Genomic DNA, 25507 nt, shown 5'->3' on the forward strand with positions numbered 1-25507 from the left:
GCAAAGTCCGCATGAATTGCATGCCTAGAGCATGAAGTGGTCGCCTGGGGAAATGGAGGCAGATGAGGCAGGAGAGGGAGGTGGGGTCAGATCGTGGGCTCTTTTCACTGTCCAGTTAAGGAGTTAGGGTGGGACCAGGAACTCTGAAGAAGGGGACCAGCATGATCAGACGTGTGTGTGTAGGAAAGGTCACTCTGCCAGGTGCTGACGGAGAGCGGAGGAGCCCAGTGAGCAGGCTGGTGCATCCAGAAGAAGGATGCAGAGAGCTGACAAAGGCAAGGAGGGGTGGTAGATTCAGCATTGTGGACAAGACAGAGCTCCATAAAGGCAGGAACTAAAGCTGCTTTTGCACACCACTGTACCTTTGCACCTGCAGTAGGACCATGTTTTCTAGATGATGAACAAAAGGCCTATTCTCCTTCATGCTGAAATGATTGGATAAGGGAGTGTGGGAAAGGGGATGTGAGAAATGACTTCTGGGTCCCTGGTCAGGTGACTTGGGGGAGTAGGCACTGGGACAGTGGACTAATTTACCAAGATAAGGCACATGGGGATTGGGAATAGGTTTAGTGAAGTAGAGAAAGATCCATCCAGTCAATTCATTTGTTCAACAAATATATATGTATCAAAGGCTCACTGTGTGACAGGCAATGTTGTACCCACTACAGATAATGTTTTAAACAAAACAGACTTGCCCTCATGGAGCTTACATTCTATGGAAGAGGAGAGGCAGGGGGCAGCCAATGTCAGATGATGAAAAAGGATATAGGAGAAAAAAAGAGGGATGGAGTGGGAGAGGTTGCAATTATTTTTAAGTATGGTCAGAGAAGGCCTTGATGAGAAGGTGATATTTGAGCACAGAACGGGAGGGAGGGAGTCATATTATTATTTGGAGAGAAAGGGTCCAGCAGGAGAAACAGCAAGTGCAAGGGCCCTGAGGCAGGAGGAAGCAACAACAAGTTCAAGCAACAACAAGGTAAACAGATTGATGAGAGCAGAGCAGGAAGGGAAAAAATAATAGGAGAAGGATCAGGAAGCAAATGGAGGTACCCCAGGTTGATCACTGATAGGTGCTTGACTTTGACGCTGAGTGAGATGAGAGCCATTGAGGGTTTGGACAGCAGATGACATAAACCAGCTTCTGATCAGTATCACACTGGCTGCTGATGGAACAGTTGACAGGTAGGTGAAGGATGAATGGAAGTAGACCAGTGAGAGGGCCATGTTGAAACTATCTAGGCTTAAGTAATATCTATATGTTCCAACTTTTTATCATGAAAATATTCAAGCATAGAGCCAAGTTGAACTTTACAGTGAATATCTGTCTACCCAGAATTCTAGTTACATTTTGAAAGCAGAGTCCATGGGATTTGCTGAGCCTGCAGGGCCTATGAGACATCTTGGGAAAGTTGCTGCAGACAGCTGGGTATTTCAATCTGGAGCCAAAACTTCAGCCCAGGTCTACCCCATCACATCAAACTCAGAAAGCCCCCTCTCTTTTTTTTCTAAAAGGATCATATGTTACAGATACTCTGCTAGTTAGTTGGGACCTAACCTTTATTGGGTTATAAACCCAATAAACTATAAACAGTCTGAGCCTTCCTCAGAAAAATGCACAGAAAATTATAAACAATTGCAGGGGATTTGTGGATATAGAGAATAAAAGACATAAATGTAGTCTGTTTCACTCAATCAAAAAATGTTGGCCCTGGCCAGTTAGCTTAGTTGGTGAGGAGAGTCGTCCCGAAACAACAAGGTTGAGGGTTCAATCTGCGGGTCGGGGAACACACAGGAAGCAACCAATAAATGCACAACTGAGGGGAACAACAAATGAATGCTTCCCTTCCCCCTCCCCTCTCTCTCCCTTCCTCTCTCTGTCTCTCTAAAAATCAATCCATATAAAGCATTGACCTGGAAATGCTGAGGTCGCCGGTTCGAAACCCTGGGCTTGCCTGGTCAAGGCACATATGGGAGTTGATGCTTCCAGCTCCTTCCCCCTTCTCTCTCTCTGTCTCTCTCCCTCTCTGTCTCTCTCTCTCCTCTCTAAAAATGAATAAATAAAATTTAAAAAATAGTTTTTAAAAATCAATCCATAAATAAAACCCTGGCCATAGTTCAGTGGGCTGGAGCGTCGTCCCGACACAGAGCTTGCCAGTTCAATTTCTTGGTCAGGGCACATATGATGTTCCTGTGTGTCTCTCTCTCTGCCTCTCTCCAAAGAAAACGAAAAGAAAATTTCAATTCAGCAGAATCCTTATGAGTAAACCTCACTAATCTCCAGTGAGCACGTGAAGACCTTGAGCCTCACAGGACTTCCCTCTGTTGTCCCAGAGCCCCCAGTTCCCCGTCTACTTGGCCTACAGGCAGTGATAGAGAATCCGTAGTAACAGGCGGAGCAGTGAGGAAGATACTGAGTTACAAAATTCCCTGTAACCTGGAGGCTGTCCCTCCCTGAGTCTAGTGAGGATCGATCAGGGCCCCAAGGCTGGTCCCACAAAGACCTTTAGAGCTGAGCAAACCTTCCAGCCAGGGTCTGTCTCTGAGCGATGATCCCCCAAGGCTAGGGGTGTGAGAATAGCACCTAGTGGGGTTGGAGCCTGGGCCCTACTGGGCCTCAACGCTTTGAGGTCAGGAAATCCGGAGACAGAGGAGGGGGAAGACATTGCCACAACCCCCAGCCCCTTTAAGACCCCTGGAGGCAGGAAGGCTGGCTGCCCAGGCCTCACACCAGCTTCCCTCCCAGGCTCCTTCCTGGGAGGAAGGGGCTGCCTGTGCCACAGAGACAGGGCAAGGGAGGGAAGGAGGCTGGGCATGTGTTGCAATCCGCAGTCCCCGGGTGTATCAGAGGCCAAGCCATTAACGACAGGGCTGGGGAGAAAAGCCAGACTGCAGCTGTTTTCAGGAACTTGCCTGAAGAAGAGCGCAGAGACCAGGGAGGCCAGGAGGCTGCGGGCTGCAGGCTCCAGCGTGAGTAGGGGAGCCCCGGGGAGAGCTGAGCCTTGGCCTTGAGGGGGGCTTGAAGTCCGGCAGCCACTCGCCCCCAGCTCTCCCAAGTGCCTGTATGCAGGGGGCTTAGACCTGGAACCAGAGCTCCTGCCTTTAGCGTCTGTTCCTTGGAACCAGGAGCCCTGGACATTGAGTCTCTTTTCCCAGAGATGTCCTCACTTCTCACTTTGGGAGGGAGGGAGGGAAGGATTGTATCGGGAAGTCACAAACAACCAATAGCTAAGGACACAGAGCTGGGGTCAGGGAAGGGCCTAATTGTTATCCCTCTCGGGGCCTCTGTCTCTCAGAGCCTGTGTGTTTCCACTTCTCCCTGTCTCCATCTATCTATTTTATTCTTCATTTCTCCGTCCTCCCCAGCCCCATCTGGCTTGCCTGTGCTCTGAGTTTCTCTCTGTCTTGGAGTCTCTGTGTGCCTCTCTGTCTCACGCGTTTCCCTCCGTCTTTTGAATCTTAAACTCTCTTGGGTATCAGATCGCTTCTCAACCGCCAGGTGCCTCAGTCTCTATGTGTCAACATCCTTGTCTCTGGGGCTCTATTCTCTCCCTGTCTGACTCTCAGCGTCTCCCCTGCCTGTCTTTATCTCCGTGGGTCTCTTTCTATCATCTCGGTCTGTGTGAGTAACTCTGCACCCTTTCTCTTTCTGCCTTCTGTCTCTCTCTTTCTCTGAACCACACCTGGGAAGGACTCTCCCTCTGTTCATTGCCAGCTCCCACAGAAACAGTCTCCAGGTGAACTAGAGTAGAAAGAACAGGGAGAGAGGGCTGTGAATTGGGGAAGGGAGAGCAAGGGATGAAGGCTGAGTGGTGAGAGAGGCAGGGGAAGCAGAAAGAGGGGTGCAATGCAGGACTCCGGGGGCAGGGTGTTGTTCTGGGGCCCAGAAACAGTCAAAAGGGCCCAGCAGAGATGGCTGCAGCGAAGGAGACACTGTGGGACCAAGAAGCTGTAGGTAGGGACCCAGAAAGGGGGCCTTAAAGCCATACAGCATGGGCTAGACCAAAGCAAGGTGCCCGTCCTAAAAGGCTGTGTGACCACACAGCCTTTAGGCGGGGCGGGGGGTGACGGGCCTGTAAGCCACACTAGCTTTGTGAGATGGTGCCCTGCTTCGTAGCCCGTGAAAATAACATGATCATTGAGTGCCTTCTCCGTGCAGGCTCCGTGCTAAGTGTCTTTAACTCTGGATCACAACCCTGAAATGTGGGTGCTATTATTGTGCCTCTCTCACAGATGGGGAAACTGAAACTCAGAAAGTAACTTGTCCAAGGTCACAAAGCTGGTAAGTGGCAGTGCTGTGGTTCATATCCACTGGTCTGACTCACAGCTGGGCTTCCAACCTCTCTGCGCACTCGCCCCAAGAAAGGAGACCATGCTCCAACTCCAACAGGCCCCAGATCTCACTCAACTGGGCTGGGGGCACCCAGGGCGGTCATGGGGGACCAGAGACTTATGCTAAGGGTGCCAACACCCAGCAACCCAGGGGGAAGGGTGCCTGGCCTCTTGGGGTTTAGGGTTTGGCTGCCCAGTCGGGACAGGAGCCAGTGGTGAAGTGGCCCCTCGCTGGGCACAGGCTGGGTATGATCAAAAGCATACGGCAATGGAAACCAGTGTCCCAAAATCTGGGCCAGAGAGGCTAAGCACTTCCCCTGCAAGTGTGTGTGGGAGGGGGGATAATCAAACTGGGGTGCTGTAGTAAGGAGGTTGCCCGCCACTGACTGGTAGGCCGGGGTGCTCTGACCGTTGTGCAGGTTTCTCACTATACAAAGCTGCCAGGCTGAGGGACAGGTGCAGGCTGAAACCCAGCCTGTTCTCCAGCCTCAGGCTGCCTCTGTCTGGAGGAAGGGGCACATCTTTCCTGATTAGCAAAAAAAAAGCAACTGATGGCCTAGCCACCTGGTATCCTGATACTGCAGTATGTGAGGAGAGACTGGGGTTTGGTTAAGGCCCTACAAGCGGAAACAGCCTTTGGAATCGGGGAAGTTCTTCGCACCTCTGGGAGGAGAGAAAAGGGAGAACAGCTCTCTCCCTTATGAGCACAGGGGGTCTGCTGGCTGGTCAGCAATCCCCACTGGCCTGCCACCAAGAGTATTAATTAGTGCAGGAGGACCAGGTTCCTGGCCTCAAGATCTCCACTGGATCAGAGTGGACGGTTAGGCTAGAAGTCCACTCCCAGCATACTTTCTAAGACTGGAACTAACACTCCCCCCAGCCAGGCACTGCCACTGTGACTACAGTATGCTGGCCTGGAAGGCCTCCACAGGTCTGTGCCCAGAATCGGGGGTATATTAGACCCCTTGTGTGTCATACCTGATATCCTCTCAGCCCACCCTTCCCCCCAGCCATTGCCATGGCAGCCGGCTTCCCACGGCTGTAACCTGACAGCCCCTTGCCTCAGCCGCTCCGCGGAGTTGACCCTTTCCGCCAGGCAGCATCTCCGACACTCCTGGCACGGCTCACCCTGGAGAACCTGCCTCATACTCACGCATGGGCGACCTGCTATGCGGGCAGTTAACACCCCAAGGGACATCCCTATGCCAATGGGGACAGGAACTGGTGGATAAATGTTCCTATCTTCCCTCCTGTTCGAGGGATAAGTTGTCCCTTGGGTAGACAGCTCTGAGGCATGTACCCATATGGCTCCTTGGAAAGTTCCAGCAGGAGTGAGTCCCAGTTGTCTGGTGAGGTGACCAGCTCAATGGCATGCCCTCGTGTTGGCTTTCCCTTCTTACCTGTTTCCTTGGATCCTCCTAAAATAAACTACCTGCATGTAAGTCTCATCTCAGGGTCCTCTTTGGAGGGCTGGGGGGACCTGGCTAAGACAGAAGGGAAGGAGGGGGATGCTGTTCCTTGCTGCTCCTTTCCCTGCTCTCTCCTGGAGGGCAAGTATAATAATAGCAGTGGCTGTCACTTGTCATTTCCTACGTGCAGGTCTTCTTCCCAAAGCCCTATGTTGTATAGGCCGTTACCTCCATTTTGCAGACAAAGAAACTGAAGCGCACAGAGGCCATGTAACTTGGCCAAAGCCACAATGTGGCAGAACAAGGATTAAGCTCAGCCGTGATTTCAAAGTCCAAGACCTTAACCATCCCCCTCTGCCTACAGGTGAACACCAAGCTGGCACTATGGTGGGGCTGGGCACCTGGAGCCTGACCAGAGCAGTTCTGATCATCCTACTGCTCTCCAGAAGTGAGTGTGGCTGGGGCGGGGCGTTGGAGCGAGAGGGGGTTACAGGAGAGATACGGGGGGTGGATGAGAGCTTCATTTCCCTGCCCTGTTACACTGCGCCTGGGGTTCTGAGAGAATCAAGACTGGGCCACAGACGTGGGGTAGCTAGGCTCCCGTCCACAGACTTCCACAGCAAGCCACCACCCAGGAGGCATGGTAGGAGGGCCCGAGCTAGTCAGCCTGGAAACAGCCAGGGGGCCCCAGAGCTTGTCTGCACGTCTTCACCAGGCTGCCAGGAGGAATCTCTGGCTTCTGTACAGTCTTCATGGCAGCATAGGGATCAGGGTAGAAGCCACACAAGGTAGGTTTCGTCTTGAAATAAGGAAGCCCAGGCAGAGCTCTCCTACTACGGAAACTCTGTCTTGAGAAGTGGAGACCCCCCCCCATCTCTGGGGCTATGCAAATGGAGGCCAGGATTGACCGGGATGCTGCACAGCAGGAGTGGCCAACGGCGTCTCACAGAACATTCAGGTTCTGCAGGAGGCAGGCAGTCTCTGGTGCATGTTCTTATTTGTTTTTTTGTTTGTTTCTTTCTTTGTTTTTGTTTGTCTGTTTGTTTACTGTTGATCGCATTGTATACCCAATGTGGTTTTTGTTTTGTTTGTTTTCAACCCTTAAAAAATGTACAAAGAAAAAACCCTTCTTAGCTGGCAGGCCACACACAAACAGCTGTAAAGGATGTGTTAGCCCTGCTGTAAAGGATGCAGCATCACGTGGGGTTTTGAAGCACAGTTTTGCAAGGCTCCTTCCAGTCTAAAATTCTGAGTGTGTGAAGGGGTGGGAACCCCCTAAACTTGCCCTGTGACCCGGGGAAAATCATTTCTCCTCCTAGGGCCTCAGCATCCCTATCAGGAAAATGGGCCGAAGGACACCTGAGAGAGGAGAGAAGGCATGGTGCATAAAGTGCAGTGCTTTATTCTATGCATCTTCACCTAGGGCCACTTTGGGCTAGGCACGGGGGATACAGTAGTGAGCAAAACAGCCGAGGCTTCTGGCATCATGCCACCTGTGGTCCAGCTGGGGAGACTGACATGCAAATAATCACATGACTCTATAATTACAAGGATAATAAGAGCTTTGGGGAAGTTCAGGGAGCTTGGCCTGGTTTGGTTGGTCAGGGCCTGGTCTGTCCCCCCCCCAACATACTTAAATGTTAATCAGGTGAAAGAGGGGTAGGAGGAAAGGAACACCTCAAAAAGCAACAGCAGGTGCAAAGACCCGGGGATTGGAAGAGCATGGCGTGTTCAAAGAATAGCAAGAAGCCAAGGCAACTGGAGCTGAGAGGGGATGGTCTGCGCTGGACGTGGGAGGGATAGGCAGGAACCGGGCCACAGGGCTGTGAGAAGACTCTGGGTCTTTATCCCAATCAGGGCAGCAAATACTCACCTGTGAGACACTGTTCTGTGGGCCTGACACACACTATCACATCTAACGCTTCCAGCAACACTAAGGCAGGGACTATCTTTATCCCCACTTTACAGATGAGGAATCTGAGGCACGGAAAGTCTCAGTAACATACCAGGGTCACATGGTTAATAAGCAATAGGATCAGGCTCTAGAGCTAGGCAGTCTAGTTCCAACACCCTTGCTCTCATCCAGCACACCATGCTGCCTTTCAGAGCAATGATGTGCCGTTGAAGGGCTGTGATCGAGCTGGGGAAACAATCAGATCTGAACTCTGAAAAGATTGCTGTGGCTTCGCGGTTCTTATCATGCTCATCACTGCTTTCGCCACCCTTGGGGAGGGCGCTCCGGGAGAGGACTAGTCTCTATCTGGTGGTGTGCTGGGCCAGGCTTGCAAGAGCTAATTGTGCACAACTCTTCCCAAGTTCCCATTCAGCGACGTCACACAGGTAGCTTACCATCAGCCATGGTGGGACTGTTTCACCAGGGGAAACCACCCATACCACAGACCAGGACCGGTTTTTCTCTGTATAGCTGGTTGATACACTCTTACCCACACATCACTATCTCTGCCTCCTCCCCAAGAGCCTCTCACAGCCCCAAACACAGCTCCCCATTCCAGCTCCCACATCTTGGCGGGGGTAGGGAGTGGGGGTGAAGCAAGAAGGTGAGGCCCTTGAGTCTAGGAGAACAAAGGCCTAGCTGATGGCTCAGCTCTACCAGGCAGAAGACTCTCTCATGGCCCATTCTCTTCCATCCCAGGCCTAGAGGGGTGCGGGTACATCAACCTCTCAACCCCCGTGGTCCACCTGGGAGATGCTATCACGGCCTCCTGCATCATCAGCCAGAACTGCGGCTACCTGGACTCGGAGTCACAGATTGTATGGAGATTGGGAGAGGAGCTTTTACCTGGGGGCAGGCAGCAGCGCTTGCCAGATGGAACCCAGGAATCCACCATCACCTTGCCCCACCTCAATGACTCTTTGGCCTTTCTCTCCTGCTCTCTGCCCTGGAGCAAAGGCCTGCAGATCCTGGACGTGGCTGAGCTGCGAGCAGGCTGTAAGTCCCTACCAGCATCCACCTGCTCTGCCTCCAGTGCCCGCCTGCCAATACTAATATGAGCTATTTTTCTTGAGTTCTTGCTCAATAAGCATTTTATGCGCTTGATATTAGGTCATCTTCCCTACCAGTGCATAGCGCTAGTTAGCCCCATTTTGCAGATGTGGAAACAGGTTCAGAGAGGGTAAGTGACATGCTGAATGAAAGGTCACAAACTAATAAGGATGGAGTGAAGATTTTTATCAGGCAGTGTGGCTTGAGAACCAGGGTAGTCACTGCTACTCTGTGTGGCTGCTGAGTAAGCCCAACTCCCCAACCACAGGAGGGTGTGTCCATTGCCCCCATTGTACAGGTGGGGAAACGGAGCAATTAAATCACTTCAAGATCGGACAGGTAGTGAATTGCAGAACCAGAATGAAAACCCAGACATTACACTGTCCCTGTTAAAGGGGATGGAGTTGAAGGGGTTTGAGGCTCTGTGATGCCTGTTCCTGTATACTCCTGTAACTCGGTTTCCCCCTGAGCTGCAGAGAGACAGGCGAATGGATAAAGTGAGCCCAGGGGGAAATATCCAGAGCAGGGATACAAAGTCAGGCGGTTCCTGCAGGAGCTTTCTGAATGGTCCAACCCAAAGCCCTCTCCCCACCCTATGCACAGACCCTCCCGCCACACCCTCCAACCTGTCCTGCCTCATGAACCTCACAACCGAGAGTCTCATCTGCCAGTGGGAGCCAGGACCTGACACCCACCTCCCTACCAACTATACCCTAAAGAGCTTCAAGTGAGTAGGTGTCTCTATTCTGGCCCCATTCCTTTGGGTCCTGGGGTGGCGCATAGATAGGTAAGACTGTGGGATGGGGGAGACAGAGGTAAAGATGGGAGAGGAAGGGAGCCCTGCTTTCTTCCTCTGCTTGACACCCAAGCCTGGCCGATTGGCAGGAGCCTGAACAATTGCCAGGTCCAAGAGGAAGCCATCCCCGACTGCATCCCCGAGGACGGGCAAAGCCACTGCTCCATCCCACGCCAACACATGCGGCTCTACCAGGCTATGGGCATCTGGGTGCAGGCAGAGAATGTGCTGGGGAGCAGAAAGTCCCTGCAACTGTGCCTTGATCCCATGGACGTTGGTGGGTGATGCACTGGGTATGGGGGAGGGAAGTGGTCCCCACAAAGGACAGAGAGTCACAGAGAGGGAAGAACAGACCCAGCAACAGAGAAATAGACATTGGAAGGCCAAGAGATAGAGGCAGAGAAGAGAGACAGAGACAAGTTGGCATGCAGTTGGAGACAGAGCTATGGAGACACAGAGACATGGAAGAAACATAGTCACAAGGACACACATTGATTCCTTCAGCAAATTTCTTGAAGCGCCCACTATGTGCTAGGCACTCTTCTAGGTGCTAGGAATACAGCAGCGAACTAAAGAGCAAAAGTCCTGCTCTTGAAATATTACATTCTAGTGGGCAAAATAAATAAAATAGGATGTCAGCTGGTGATGAGTGTGATGGGGACATTAAAGCATGCAAGGGGTGAGGACAGTAGAGGGTTGCTATTTCAGTAAGATGGTCAGGGAAGGCCTCACTGAGAAGGTGACATTTGAAAAGATCCTTGAAGGAAATGAGGGAGCAAGACACTGGATGTGTGGAAGGAAAGTGTTCCCAGGAACAACCAGTGCAAAGGCCCTGAGGCAAGAGTACAAAACAGACCTATAGAGAAAGAGACACATACAGAGACAGACCCACAGAAACACGATGACATGGAGTTGAAGAGACACAGAGAGAGAGCAAGAAAGAGAGACGCAGTCACTCCACAGAGGGAGACCCAGGGAGAAAAATGGAGCCACAGACAGGGAGAAGAGGGAGTTATAGCAGGGCCCTATAGGATGAGGCAGAGAAAGGGCCTGACAACTCCTCTCCTTGCAGTAAAAGTGGAGCCCTCCACACTGAGGGCCCTAGACCCCAGCCCCAAGGTGACCCCACCCCAGCCTGGCTGTCTACTGTTACACTGGGAGCCATGGAAGCCCAGCCTACACATAGAGCAGAAGTGTGAGCTGCGCTACCGGCCACAGCTCGGAGAAGCCAGCTGGGCCCTGGTGAGATGGAGGGCCTTCTCAAGAGCCTGGGTGGGGGTGACTGAGGGGAAGGTATGTTAAGCTGGCCCCCAGAGGACACAGGAATCCAGGCTCAGAGCCATGCCTCCCCCCCCCCTCCACCCAGGTGGGCCCCCTGCCCTCCAAGAGTTTCCAGCATGAGCTCTGCGGGCTCCTCCCATTCACAGCCTACACCCTGCAGATGCGCTGCATCCGCTGGCCCCTGTCTGGACTGTGGAGTGACTGGGGCCCCAGCCTGGTGCTGACCAGCTCGAAACAGCGTGAGTGGGTGCTGAGGGGCTGGGCTCAGCCATCGGACCCAGGCCCACCTCCAGGGCCCTCGCTGACCAGCACCTGCTCCTCTCGCTCCATCCACAGCCCCCAACGTCACACTAGAAACGTGGTGGCGGCAGAGGCAGCTGAACTCCAGCACAGTGGATGTGCAACTGTTCTGGAAGGTGACCCCCTCTGATGGCTACCCCTGAGACCACCTTCAACCCACACAGACCCGTGAGCTTGGGGTTGAGGACTCCGCCAGGTCTAGGAGGCTTGGATGCATTTGTATGCGGTTTGCATGCACTTTGCATGTGCCTACGAATCTGGGCAATGCCCTTCTGGAGAGACTATAGTACAGGACTCACCTGTGGCAAAGGGTTGGTTCAGTGAATAGTTAAATGTCTGCTGCACACACCAACTTCTTTCTTCCTTTCCTGCCTCCTAGGTAGGACCTGGCACAGGGCCCTAGAGGGAAGGAAGAAAGGAGGGAGGGAGGAAAGCTGGCTCCCAGCCTGGGGCGCTATGTTCCTGTGCTTCATCCACCCCATCTAGAGGCTCCCCCCTACTCAAGATGAAATGTGCATCTACCTTATCTTTTTCCTCCTATGCTCACCACAGCCAATGCCACCAGAAGAAGACAGCAAGCAGATCCAAGGGTACCTGGTCTCCTGGGAACCCTCAGGCCAGGCTGGAGCAGTCCCACCCCCACCCCTCTGCAACACCACAGAACTAAACTGCACCTTTAATCTGCCTTCAGAAGTCCAGGAGGTGGTCCTTGTGGCCTATAATACAGCCGGGACCTCTCAGCCCACCCTAGTCATCTTCTTGGAACACAGAGGTACAGGGGGCTGGCAGCCAGTAGAGCATGGTGGTTGAGCCATGTACTGCCTAGGTTCAAATCTAGTGCTGTCACTTGCTAATAGTGTGACTTGGGCAACTTACTTAACCTCCCAGGCCTCTGTTTACTCATCTAGCAGATGGGATGATTCAGCACCTACCTCAAAGGGTTGTTGTGAAGATTACATGAGTTAAGACATGTGCCTGGCACAGAGTAACTGCTCAGTATGTGTTAGCTAGTATGATCGTGAGCCAGAACCAGGTTAAGTTGGTGCATGTGTGCACGTACACATAAACACACGTACACACACAAAAACACACTCCATTCTGCCAAGAAGATGAGAGAGAAAGCCCTATATTTTTCCAACTAGAACACGATCCCTGAGTTAACTGCTCATTTTCCAGGGATCACCGCCACCATCCCCCAGGTTCCCCTGAACATAGGTCCTCACAAGGTGAGACTAATGATAACAATAATTAATATTCCCACTGACTACCTGCATGACCTCAGTCATTACTTAACCTCTCTGTGTCTGTTTTCTCATTGATAAAATGGGGACAGTAGTAGTGCCCCCCTTCATGGGTCTCTTAGCATACACCAAGGACTATCCCTGGCACATACCAACAACTGCATAGTGTTAGCTTTTATTATTATCAAGCAGAGCTCTACACTAAGTACCACACTAGGCCTGTTCCATGTACCATGTACCATCTCATCTAATCTGCACCAAGGCCCTATAAGGGAGGAACTTTTATCATCATTTCCATTTCACAGATGAGGAAACTGAGGCTCAGATGTTGACTTGCTCAAGGTCACCCAGTTTGTAAGTAGCAGGGCCAGGATTTGAACCCAGGCTTCTGGCTCTAAGGCCTGCATTCTTTTCACCTTTATCCCATTTTTTCCTACTCTGTCTCCAGGCCCTCCCGTGGGTAGCCTTCATACTATGGCCCGAGACCCTCACAGCCTCTGGGTGAACTGGGAGCCCCCCAGTCCTCAGCCTCGAGGCTATGTGATTGAGTGGGGCCTGGGTCCCCCCAGCCCCAGTGGCAGCCATAAGACCTGGAAAATGGAGCATAATGGAAGCATCACAGGCACCCTGCTGCAGGGTGAGGCAAGCCCAGAGGGTGGTCAGGTGGGCAGGGCCAGGAGATGGGAAGGCCATGGGCCAAGAGATGGGGAGGCCATGGACCAGGGACAACCTGAACCACCCTAGACAAGCAGATTCCCAAGTCTTTCTTGATCTTTCATTGGTCTCACCTCATATATTCAGAATCAGGAAGTTCTTCTTATAGTCTAACTGGACCCTCTCTTGCTGCAGCCCTGACTCTGCCACCTTTCTAGCTCTCTCTTCCACTATTTTCCCCTTACGCCTACCAAATGGTCTAAAGAAGAGATCACAAAGGCTAGCCCTGCAGTATGAGGCCCAGGTTATCCCTGCCTAGAGGTCTGAGGTCAGCTCCTGATATCAGCAGAGTGCCTACCCCATTTTCTCTCTACAGAGAACATCAGGCCCTTTCAGCTCTACGAGATCACTGTGACCCCCTTGTACCAAGACACCATGGGATCCTCTCAGCACACCTATGCCTACTCCCAAGAGACAGGTTCGTCAGTCGCCAAGCCCCTTCTCAGAATTCTCTCCTCTCTCACAAGCCTGCCTAGGCCCCAACAATCAGGACTGTGAGGGAACACTTCCTTCTTCCCTACTTCGGACCCAAAGAGGGCTCCTCCCAATCCTAAGATTACCCCTGGCTTACACTGGACCCCTGCAGCTAGAAAGAAGTCAGGCCATGGGGTGATAGAAATTAGGCAGTGAGCCGCAGAATTCAGGGAGCAGGTCTGGCAAAAATCAATCAGTTGTCCTGACAGAAATAAGGTGTCACATGTGATGGAAAGAGAGAGAGGGCTTGGCTTAAATTCAGAAAAGAGTGGCAGAAATTAAATAGTGAGTCAGACAGTATTAGGCCTGGTCGATATCAAAGAGTGATTCTTTGGAGTCAGAGAACCAGGTTCAAATCCTGCCTCTTAGCCACTTGTTAGAAGTAGATGGATTCAGTCAAAGTTCCTGAGAAAACGAGGCTTGGACAAGTCCCCTTGGACTCTTGTATCACCCACCCCGCACTATGTCCCAGTTCTTAGGTCTGGAGAACCACAAGAAGTACGGCTGGGCTCTCCACCCTGCCCCTTGTCAGCCCTGCTCCTCTCTCTTCCACAGGCCCCCTCAACGCCCCAGAGCTGCATATAAATCAAATTGGCAACAACTGGGCCTGCCTGGAGTGGGTGCCCCAGGCCCCTGAGCTGGGGAAGAGCCCCCTGACCTACACCATCTTCTGGACCAATCCTATAGGCCAGTCCTTCTGTGAGTCTATCCTTAGCACCCCACGGTCCCAGAATGCCCGGGGGGGAGGGGTGCTCAGCAGCCTTGGAGGGAGCCTCAGCATCCAGGCCCAGGCTGACCATTGTCCTTACTCCCAGCTATCACCCTTAATGCTTCCTCCCATGAATATGTCCTCCACAACCTGGAGCCTGCCAGCTTGTACCACATCCACCTCATGGCTGCCAACCAGGCAGGTGCCGCCAACAGTACAGTCCTCACCCTGAAAACCATAGCCTCAGGTAAGGGGAGAAGAGGGCTGGCCAGATGAGGCTGTTGGGAGAGTGCCTCACCCCAAGGATCTCCATTTTTAGAGTAGACAGGGCTTGCCTGGATCCCCTACTCCGAGCAGGAGACCCAGCCCTGCCCTTGGATCCTAGTCTGAGGGAAGAGAGACACCCTGTCCTTGGATCCTAGCCTGAAGGGAGGAGGCCCAGCTGTACTGCATGTACTTTACCCTCTCTGACTTTCCTCTCACCCCAGAGGAGCCTGAGCTGCATGTCATCCTGATCCTGCTCGGCCTCCTGGTCTTGCTCATCTGCTTCTGTGTAACTGCCTGGCTCTGCTGCAGACCCAGGTGAATCAAGAGATTTGACACCCAGATACCCCTGCCCACAAGGAACTGCAGGCCCTAGTGGGCCAGTCCTAAGTCCCTCCCAGCCTCCCCAGGCCTCAGGGCCCATGTCTGGGAGTCAGGCCCTCCACCTTCTCCTTTCTGCACTAAGCAGCCATGTCTTCAGCTGTCCCCTTCTCCAGCAGGAAGAATTCCCTCTGGCCAAGTGTCCCAGACCCAGCTCACAGCAGCCTAGGCTCCTGGGTGCCTACCACCACGGCAGTGGAGGTGAGAACCCGGGAGGGAGAGGGAAACAGGACTGGGGGTGTCAGTCCAGGCTCAAAGTGAAGGGATGCCCCCTGAGGATGTGTACTCAGGCCTTCCCTTCACTTTCCAGCAAGATTCCCCTCCCTTTGGAGTAAAGCAGACCTGAGTTTGCATCCCAGCTCTCAGGCACCCCACTGTGAAATGGGACCAATCCCACACAGACTCATTGGGAAGACTCACCAAGTCTGAACAGCACATAACATGTACCATGAACATATGAGGTACTTCGCAGGTGTAACTCAGAATTCCAGCAGAAAACTACAGAAAGGGCCCCACACTGCCCCAACTCAGGGACAGTAGCTGGGGCAGACATCTGAAATGAGTCATGCCTTCATCACATGTCCTTGTGTCCAGGAGATCTACAGGCTGCCCAGCCTTCGGGACCCCAGCATGCCAACCATCACCAACATCACAGTGCTGGAGGAGGAAGAGAAAAAGCCAGGGCCCTGCGAGTCCAATGACAGCTCAGGAACCTGTGGCCTTCCCACCCTGGTCCAGGCCTATGTGCTCCAGGGGGACCAAACAGCACTTTCTATCCAGCCCCAGTCCCAGTCTGGCAACAGTGACCAGGTCCTCTACGGGAAGGTGCTGGGCAGCTCTACCGGCCCAGGGCCAGGTTACTATATCCGCTGTGACTCCACTCAGCCCCTGTTGGGGGGCCTCACCCCTAGCCCCAAGTCCTATGAGAACCTTTGGTTTCAGGCCAGCCCACTAAGGACCCCAGAGCCTCTAGTCCCAAACCACGAGGATGACTGTGTCTTTGGGCCACTGCTTGATTTCCCCCTCCTGCAAGGGCTCCAGGTCCATGGGGTAGAAGGGCTGGGAGGTTTCTAGGGCTTCCGGGGATGCCCCAGCTGAGCCTGCCTCTTGAAAGGCCTGGACCATCCAGATAAGAGGCAAGGGTCAGAAAGCCCATCACTAAAAAACACCCTGCCCTAGAAAAGGCAAAGGCTCCAAATCTCCCCCTATCTGAGGCCCCCAGCATCCCTTCCCTATGCTCCCAATATCCATGGGCTGGGCCTCCCACTTTAAAGGTTGGAGGCTGCTTCATCCAGCCTGTCCACTATCCTTTTGTGCTTATGTCCTGTAATTTCAGCCTCTTAAACTGATTCATGCTTCAGTTTGGTTTGGTTTTATTTTGAGAAACTCTTGTGTGTGCCTGAGTCTCTGTTCTTTTTCTTTCTCAAAGATGTTATTTACTGATTTTAGAGAGAGGAGAGAGAAAGGCGGGATTGGAAGGGAGCGGGAACTATCAACTTATACTTGCTTCCCACATGTGCCTTGACCGGTCAAGGCTGGGGTTTCAAACCAGGATCCTCAGCACTCCAGGTCAATGCTCTCTCCACTGAGCCACCACAAGTCAGGCTCCGTTCTTCTTCTTTTCAGAGCCCCGGCAATCAGGGGGGCAGGGGGTTGTACCTCTCAGAATTGTTGGCTGGTTTGTTTTTCCTTCCTTCATTCATTCATTCAACCAGAACCCTATGCTGGAAGCAGGGTGTAGGCTCACTCCATCTTTAAAGAACTCCCATTCTAGTGGTAGATACTTTAAAACTGACCACTAGGATACAGTGGCCAGGATTCCCTGGAGGGACTCACAGAGTGAGACACAGGGATATAGACTGTGGAAAAAGAGTAATCTCTGTTGGGGAAATATAATTATAAACAAAATCTCCCACCAACCTAGAAAACCTCTCTACAGGAACAGAAAAGGAAGAAAACAGTTTTATTATTGAATGAGCACTAAACCAGAATGAGATACACATCATAGGCAATTAGCTAAGGGATTGCAAAAACAGAAAGAAATTTTACTTTTTTATATACCCAAACAGATATGGCTTATTGCATACATTTTCTCAAGATAAACAATAACTACTTCTCAAGCAAGAAGACTTGACAGCATATCTCACTCACACAGGGGTCATCCCAAATTCACCTGGTAAATGGGGTAGTCACCTGTGTTTGCTAATTGCATTTAGGTAAAAGAAAAATAAATTTCTCATATCCTTAGGAGAGAGGTTTGTAACTAGGAGGTAGGCACCAGGCACCTACCCTCCCACAGAAACAGGGAGATTCCTTAATGATTGCATATCAAAGAGATGGCTCCGAGGTCCTTGAGCAAGACATTCCTGGGTTGTAAAACGGGCAAGCGGCTACTTAGCTTTTAAAAAGATTTACATACGTTTCAAAAGGGCAAAAAGCATTCACAATTACAAGTGTTCTTTTCCTTTTTTGCACCAGGGAGAATTAAATTTTATTTTTTCTACTTTTAATTTGTATTTGTCCTTAAACTCCACATTTCACAAATATTATTACAGCTAATACTTATTGAATGCTCACTATACATCGGATGCTTAAGTTATATACACAACTGCCTCGGCTAATCCTCCAACAACCTGAAAGGTAGATAATTGTATTACCATCCTCATTTGATGGATGGTACACTGTGGCCCAGAAAGGCTGGGGGACTTGCCCACAGAATCACATAGTGAGCAAATGACTGAGCTGTCAGATTCCAAAGTCAGCGACCTTAACCATCAGGCTACAAGGCTTATTCCAGAAAATAAACAGAAACCCAGTAGTTCTTACAAGGCCTCCTCCTGGACTTGGGGGGGGGGGTAGAAATGCTAGTTTCGGGGGAGAAGGCTACGACAGACCCCACGGAAGCCCCCAAATAATCGGGGCTGAAGTCAGCAACGCAGAGTGTGATTAAGGGCGGGATGCATGTCCGAGAAAAAATGGCACCTTAGAATGTATACAGCACCTCAAACCACGAACGTGGCCAGACAACAGCCAAGTTCCCCCGCCGCCAGCAATCGCTAACCAGACCTCCGCGCTCCACCCAGTGCCGCTTCATCACCGAGCCCTGCCTTTCCAATCCACCCTCTCGGTCCTCCTCTGCTCCGGTCTCGCAGCTGCACTCGATTCGTCGAGCCTAAGCCAGCATGGCGGCGCCCGTGTAATCCGGTCTGCACAGCGCAGGCAACGGCGACGCCGCCCGCCAGGGTCAAGAGTCACCATGCTGAGGGCGGCGTGGAGGGTGCTGAGCTCCATTCGGACCCAAGCCCCAACCCGTGGAGGGTGCGCCCGGTTTCCATCCGACCACTGGGGCCTTCCCTCACCTCCTCGCGGTGAGTAGCTAAGAAACGGGACAGCAGGAGTAGGGAATGGGTTTGGCAGAGATGGAGGACACGGGAGGACAAGGATAAGGGAGAAGTACCGCAGCAGATTAAGGGAGAAAGGGGGGTGTGAGGGGAAGAAGTGAGACGAGGTGGGAGAGACGTGGGGCAGCGCGGTGCAAAAGAAATGGGACAGTGGTCAGGCGCAGAGGTGCAAAGAAGAGAAATAGAAAGGAATCGAGGCTGGACTATTGAAGATGTGGCCTCAGCCCTCTCTTTTCTGCATAGGTCTCATCCTCCGGGCTGCCCGCGGATATGCCATCCAGAAACCAGGTGGGAACTCTTGGGTGGGACTTGGACCGAGCTTGGGACGGAAGAGAGACTGCCTAGAAAGCTTGGGGTGGCCCAGAGGATAGAGGCGGCAGGTTCAGCCACTAGGTGGGGTGGGCCAGAGGTCCTAAGCAGAGGACCCCCCACGTCTGCCTTGTCACAAAGCCTGGAGCTTGCACGCAGGGCCAGGGGAGGTGGGCGGGAGCAGGAATCTTCCCACCGGGTGGGAGTGGACATGAGCTAGCCAGAGGGATCCTACCCAGGGCTACCTAGTATATAGCACTTTGTGTCTGCCCTTCTGAGGTGGAGGGTATGGTTTCCCCTTACAAGGCAGTCTGCATATTGGCAAACATCTCTCCTACTGGGTAAATGATAGTGGGCAAGTTACTCCCTCTCTCTGAGTCTCATTCTAAAATGAGTGTAAGAGTATCTGTTTGAGAGGATCATTGTTAGGATTCAATAATAACACATGAAAAGCATCCTTAGTACTGTGTGCAATAAACTGTAGTACATATTAGTATTTATTGCTATTATTTACATAGCAGCAAATAGGGTCTGACTGGAGAGGACAAGTTGTTGTCCCCCATAACTCTCCCTCACCTCCAAGAGAAGACACACGGGTTTTCCTGTGCTTTTGGTGCTTACATTTCAGGGGTCCTAAAGTTAGGGCTTCCTCCTTAACCCCCATATATCATTCATGAGGCGAGTGTTGAGTGTATGTTCTGTGCTGGGCTGTGGATCAGACTGGGAGGGAGGATTCAAAGGAAGTCAAATTCAATCTATCCACAGAAGAACCCATCCTACTGGGGCTCCAATAACTGTATAGCCAGACAGGAGTGAGAGTTGAAGGCACTGTACAGGGTCTTGGGAAAGGCCATCTACTCCCAAAGTGAAATATTAAGGCAGGTGCCCAGGAAGTTTGCAGAGGAGCAACAGCCCAGAGAGATCCAGCGCGTTGCTTGAGACCCTGGATGTCTCTGATAGAACTGGTGAGAAGAGTCAAGTCTGCAGTGATGGACAGTGAAAGTTGACTCTGGGTGTTTTCCATCCTTCCACTTGACAGTCCAGCCCAGCCAAGAAGATGACCCGCCTCCTTCCACACTGCTCAAAGATTACCAGAACGTCCCTGGAATTGAGAAGTAAGCAGGAAGAAATCTCTGTGATGAGGAGAGGGCCCTGGGAGGATTGGCAAGGAGAGGTAGAAGACTGGCTTCAAGGCCTGGCCTGCCATACCTGAAGCCTGATTATAGAATGGGGCAGACAACTGTAGAAGCCCAGGCATGGTGAGGGTGAGTGGGCAGCAGGGACAAATGGAGCTGGTGGGGCTTAACCACTTACTTTTTTTGTGCTGTGGGTAAAGACCCTATACTCCTGGCCGGCAAACCCGAGCCACATGCGGCTCTTTGGCCCCTTGAGTGTGGCTCTTCCACAAAATACCACGTGCGGGCGCTACCTCAGTAAGGAATGTACCTACCTATATAGTCTAAGTTTAAAAAATTTGGCTCTCAAAAGAAATTTCAATCATTGTACTGTTGATATTTGGCTCTGTTGACTAATAAGTTTGCCCACCACTGCCCTATACCATTAGATACCAAGGAGGCACAGGTTTTTTTGTTTTGTTTTGTTTTGTTTTGTTTTGTTTTGTTTTACAGAAACAGAGAGAGAGTCAAATAGGGACAGACAGATAGGAACAGAGAGAGATGAGAAGCATCAATCATTAGTTTTTCGTTGCGACATCTTAGTTGTTCATTGATTGCTTTCTCATATGTGCCCTAACCATGGGCCTTCAGCAGACCGAGTAACCCCTTGCTCGAGCCAGCGACCTTGGGTCCAAGCTGGTGAGCTTTCCTCAAACCAGATGAGCCCACGCTCAAGCTGGCGGCCTCGGGGTCTCGAACCTGGGTCTTCCGCATCCCAGTTCGATGCTCTATCCACTACGCCACCGCCTGGTCAAGCAGGAGGCACAGGTCTTTGTAAAAATCTCTCATATCTTGATTCTCTCAAAAAGCTCTCTGAGGGAAGAAATAGTACCCCTATTTTATAGATTATCAAGTTGCCCAATGTCATACAGTTCCTAAGGGACAGAGCTGGGGTTTGAATCCCAGGCCAAATGACATCAAGGCCAAGGCCTTTCTGTTCAGAATCTGTCCTGAGCGGTGGTAGCTGGGAAACCCCTCCTTGTGCAGTGTGACTTAAGAAAGAAATAATGATTACAGAATTGAAGTGTCTCAAGGCAGATTGAACCATATCCTAGCTAAAATGGAAATCCTCCCTCTCCCCTCCCTGTGACAAGCCTGGAACACTTGAGCTGACAGCCTCAATTTTCTGCAGTTATCACATCATTTCATGTTCTCAGCCCAGCAAATCAGATTCATGCTTTTACTCCAGGGGAAATGGCTCCCAAGCTTCCCGAAAGACTCATTTTGTCTCTCTGGAGGTTATAAAAGAAATTTTTAATCATCCTTGTTTTTCAAACTAAAATGAAAATAGAATTGCTTCCCTTTTCCCTCTACCCCATCTGTCTCTCATTTCTGTGATTTTTTCCACAGTGTTGATGATATTGTGAAAAGACTGTTGTCATTGGAAATGGCAAACCAGGTAAGTGGCCTGTGCCAAACCTTGGCACCCTCAGTCCTCTCCTCTGGGACTTTCTCCTACCCTGGTAACACCTCCCATCCCATGCTTTTCAAGCCACAGCATTTATATCAATGTCATTCTGTGTCTACTTGTTATAACCTTGAGACAGCATCTCAAGGTCAGGGACAGCCTTGTTCCCCCATTTTGTACCTAGCACCTGACGAACAGTAGGTGCTCAATAAAGATCTGATGTCTGAATGAATTCGCAAGCTTTAGGGACATTCATCCAACAAGCCATTTCTCCTGTCTGTAGCATTGGCTGACCTTGGGCTCAACTAGATGTAAATAGCCATGTGGTTGGCCAGAGGCCAGGGCCTGATCGCAGAGTGAAGTCAGGCCCTGAGCCTTATGGCCTAGTTGCTATGACTGCAGCCAGAGCCTTGGAAGTGTAAGGGCTGATTCTTAGGGCGTGGCAGACTTTACAGATTCTTTGTCTCTATCTTCAACAGAAGGAGAAGCTAAAAATCAAGCAGGAACAATTGATGAACAAGGTTGTGGCAAACCCTGAGGACACCAGATCCCTGGAGGCTCGAAGTTGGTCAGGGGGCCCTTGGGGAGTCGGGGTATAAGGGAGTCTGCTAGCTGGTAGTTGATCTGCAGGGCCCTCATCTGCAAGTACGCTAGGGAGTAGATGTGGCTTATTCAAGGGAGAGGCAGGAAGGACCAAGAATAATGAAAACTGGACTATGTATCCTGAACTGTGATGCTGGAGTCAGTGCCCAGATCCTTCCTCATACCTCTATGTGAGCTCAGGAACCCAAGTTCATCTTTCTGTCTGTTGCTTCAGCTCAGATGGTGTGAAGCGGCCCTGGGGTGAGACCCACGGTTCCCACTGCCCTGGGTGCTCCCAGAACTCAAGGGCCTGCCATAGTTCCAGCCTCTTCTTGGGGCCACCTTTTGCTTTTGCCTTTGCCCCAGTTGTTTCATATAGACAGGAATCAAACAAGAGGATACCTGAGGAAGGATGTTCTGGGACTTTAGGAGATGAGTGGTTATTGATAATTCTGAAAACTCCTTAGTGAAAACACACAGATAAGGGTGGCAGCTTGAAGAGGAAAGACAAGGAGCAGACCGTTGTCAAATTTGGGAATTTGACCTTATTGCATTGGCTCGGACCTCTAGTACAATGTTGAGTCATTAACCATGACAGCATGCCTCCTAGACTAATTCCTGAATTTAATAGGAATGCTCTAAAGTTTTACCATTAAGTTTGCTATTTGCTATGGTTTGGGGATGATACCTTTATAAGATTAAGGAGCTTCCCTTCCTTAGGCTTTGCTTTCTAAAGGAAAGATAATCCAAAGTCTTTTGAGATCTTGACATTCAGAGTGCTTCAGGAATTACCGAGAGCTGGGCAGGAGTCTTGGTGGTTGTTATTCCTTGAGGTTTTAATACATAACCCAGGCCTGGGCCCTTCCTTCCTCTGTGCCCGCTCTCATCCTCTGTGGTTTGTGGTTTCAGTTGTTGCCTTGACTATCAAGATCCGCAATTACGAAGAACACATGCAGAAACATCGAAAGGTAAACCTTGAGCATTGCTCACAGCTAAATACCAGCAGCCAGGACAGAGGAGTCTCAGAGGTGAAGGGCTCTGGGTCCAAAGAGGCAGCTTGAGATGCCAGGAGGCTAGACCACCAGAGTGCCCACCCCACAGCTGCAGTGGGGGAAACATTCACCTCCCGCCTTCACTAGAGAAATGGAAGCCTTCCAGGGCTGTGCCAAGTGTCACCAGTAGACAAGAACACAAACTTTAGAGCATGGTCGTGTCTGGCACATTGTGGATGCTTAGTAAATATTGTTGAATGCATGAATGGGGACAAGTTGCCTTGAGTTCAAATCCCAGCTCTGTCACTTCTACTTAACTAGTTAAGGATTCTGAAAAGTTACTTACATGTCTGAGCCTCAGTTCTGTCTGTAAAATGGGGATCATAATACCTACTGACAGAATTGCAAGGACTACATTAAATAATGAAAGCAGCCAATGTGATACAAATAAAGTATTTAGGCCTCTTTCTAAATAGTTTACATGCATGAGCTTATTTAACCTTTATACCCATCTTCCTATCCCATTTTACAGAGGAATAGTCTGGGCATGAAGTTAAATTATAGGAATTGATGTGCTAGACTTGAAAGGAGGTGGTCTTGCTCCAGGGCCTATATTCCTTTTTTCTTTTTTTTTCTTTTTTTAATGATTTAGAGAGAAAAAACATCATTTTGTTGTTCCACTTATTTATGCATTTATTGGTTGATTCTTGTATGTGCTCTGACCAAGAGTCAAACTCACAGCCTTGACATATATCAGGACAACACTGTAACCAACTGAGCTACCCAGCTAGGGCTCAGGGCCCAAATTCTTAGCCATTATGCCATATTTCAGCATAGTATTGGGTACTGAGTTGCTGTAATTAAGCAGTTGCTGGTCATTTCTTTATTGAATTTATTGGGGTGACATTGGTTAATAAAATTATTGAAATACAGGTTTCAGGTGTACAATTCTATAATACATCAGCTATAAATTGCACTGCGTTCACCACCCCAGGTCAAGTTGGTATTTTTAATAAACAAACAGTTGTGAATACAGACCGGTCCAGCTCCAGGTTGGCACCTCAGTGTCCTCTAGAGCTGGTTGAGCCTGTTCCTTGGAGGTCAGAGTTTTGTTCTGGATTGTGAAATACAAGGCCCATTGCAGAATTTTCTCATGGAGCAATGCCTGGTAGGGGTCTCCAGGAAAAACAGAAGTATTTCCCTCCTCTCCACTCCATCCAACAGTTTGCTGGGGTGCGGAGAGGCTAAGTGGGCAGTGTGGGGAAAGAGCTTGAGATCTGGAGTGATACCAATAGACCCCTATTCAACACCTGATAACATTTACCCTTTATTTCCCCATCTGTAAAATGAGAAAAACAATAACAATACCTGCCTCAGAGTTACATTGATATTTGCATGAGATTGTTGGGAAGTTTTAGTGAGATGATAAAATGACTATCCTTTATTACTATGAAGTGGCATACCACTTACCTATATATATACTATAATACTGAAAGGTACACCCACTCTTACAGGATAAAGCCCACAAGCGCTATCTGCTGATGAGCATTGACCAGAGGAAAAAGATGCTCAAAAACCTCCGTATGACCAACTATAATGTCTTTGAGAAGACGTGCAAGGAGCTGGGGATTGAGTACACCTTTCCCCCTCAGTACTACCGAACAGCCCACCGCCGCTGGGTCACCAAGAAGGCTCTGTGCATTCGGGTATGAGTCCAAATTGCTGCTTTGGTTGGCCCCAATCTGGAACTGTAGTGGAGAGAGCAGAAGGGAGGGGTCGTCTGTTTCTGATCCTAACATGAAACTGGCCCCAAGACCTTGTGCTGGCCACCAACCCCATGGAAAAAGGCTGGGGTGACCAGCTGGGGGAGTCAGTTCCCAGCCCATCTCTCCCAGTCAGCGGTTTTACATAGGATTACAAAGTCTTTTTCTGCTGCCTTCCATCTTCAGGTTTTCCAGGAAGCTCAAAAGCTGAAGAAGCAAAAAAGGGCCTTAAAGGCTGCAGCAGCAGCAGCCCGGAAACAAGACACGGTGAACCCAGAAAGCTCTTCCAAAGCCGAACCAGACACAATCAAGGAAAACCAATAAATTTTGTTAAAGTTATATCTTTCTGCCTTGAAGAATAATAGGAGAGAAGGTGAGGCTCTTTGTGGCCTGAGGAGAAGGCAATCATTCATCCTTTCATTCTCTCTAGGATCCCAGGGTTCTCTGAGGCAGAGGCCCTGCCCTCACACATCAGAGGATATACTCTCATCATCCCCCCACACACATACAACTCCATCCAAATAGCGTTTCAGTGGAGGTGAGACTGAGCAGAGCAGCACAGAGGAAGCGTAGCTGGCTGGCTGCTGGGAAAGGCCAGGGGAGTATAGGAGATGTCCCCAGAAAGGTAATCAGAGACAGTGGAGTGCCCTGAATGCCATGCCAAGGCGATCTCAAACTGTAGGAAGCCACTGAAGGGATATGTCATGCTGAAAGTGGTATCTTCTGAAATTTAGCCTAGGAGCCAGTGCGAGTGGAGGAGAGAAAAGAGCAGTAATATGGAAGAATATAGTGATGCAGAGAGCAAGAAATGAAAACTATACATGGCCCTGGCCGGTTGGCTCAGCGGTAGAGCTTCGGCCTGGTGGGGGGGGGGAACCCGGGTTCGATTTCCGGCCAGGGCACATAGGAGAAGCGCCCATTTGCTTCTCCACCCCCACCCTCCTTCCTCTCTGTCTCTCTCTTCCCCTCCCGCAG

At 50.7% G+C, this 25507-nt stretch overlaps 2 protein-coding genes across 4 annotated transcripts; both read left to right on the forward strand.

Moving 5' to 3' along the window:
* The first annotated feature begins 2832 nt into the window (after positions 1–2832).
* CSF3R (colony stimulating factor 3 receptor) lies at positions 2833–16255 on the forward strand. 3 transcript variants are annotated; one of them, XM_066269628.1, is made up of 17 exons: positions 2833–2967; positions 4231–4279; positions 6103–6186; positions 8392–8688; positions 9346–9469; positions 9628–9815; positions 10611–10780; positions 10905–11058; positions 11156–11235; positions 11672–11891; positions 12809–12997; positions 13391–13492; positions 14104–14247; positions 14364–14504; positions 14746–14839; positions 15019–15103; positions 15497–16255. In XM_066269628.1, the coding sequence occupies exons 3-17, from the start codon at positions 6123–6125 to the stop codon at positions 15974–15976; spliced, it is 2532 nt and encodes an 843-aa protein (XP_066125725.1). In that variant the 5' UTR covers positions 2833–2967; positions 4231–4279; positions 6103–6122; the 3' UTR covers positions 15977–16255. The 3 variants fall into 3 exon arrangements, with proteins under 3 accessions (XP_066125725.1, XP_066125728.1, XP_066125727.1); XM_066269631.1 differs by having other exon boundaries at positions 15022–15103; XM_066269630.1 differs by having other exon boundaries at positions 2847–2967; positions 4157–4279.
* A 1817-nt stretch (positions 16256–18072) lies between these two features.
* Positions 18073–24871, forward strand: MRPS15 (mitochondrial ribosomal protein S15). Its single transcript, XM_066265072.1, has 8 exons — positions 18073–18270; positions 18547–18591; positions 19652–19727; positions 21138–21186; positions 21675–21759; positions 22687–22745; positions 24284–24475; positions 24719–24871. The coding sequence occupies exons 1-8, from the start codon at positions 18159–18161 to the stop codon at positions 24854–24856; spliced, it is 756 nt and encodes a 251-aa protein (XP_066121169.1). The 5' UTR covers positions 18073–18158; the 3' UTR covers positions 24857–24871.
* Positions 24872–25507: the final 636 nt, after the last annotated feature.

Source organism: Saccopteryx bilineata, chromosome 3, assembly GCF_036850765.1.
Source record: "Saccopteryx bilineata isolate mSacBil1 chromosome 3, mSacBil1_pri_phased_curated, whole genome shotgun sequence".
NCBI classification, from domain to species: Eukaryota; Metazoa; Chordata; class Mammalia; order Chiroptera; family Emballonuridae; genus Saccopteryx; species Saccopteryx bilineata.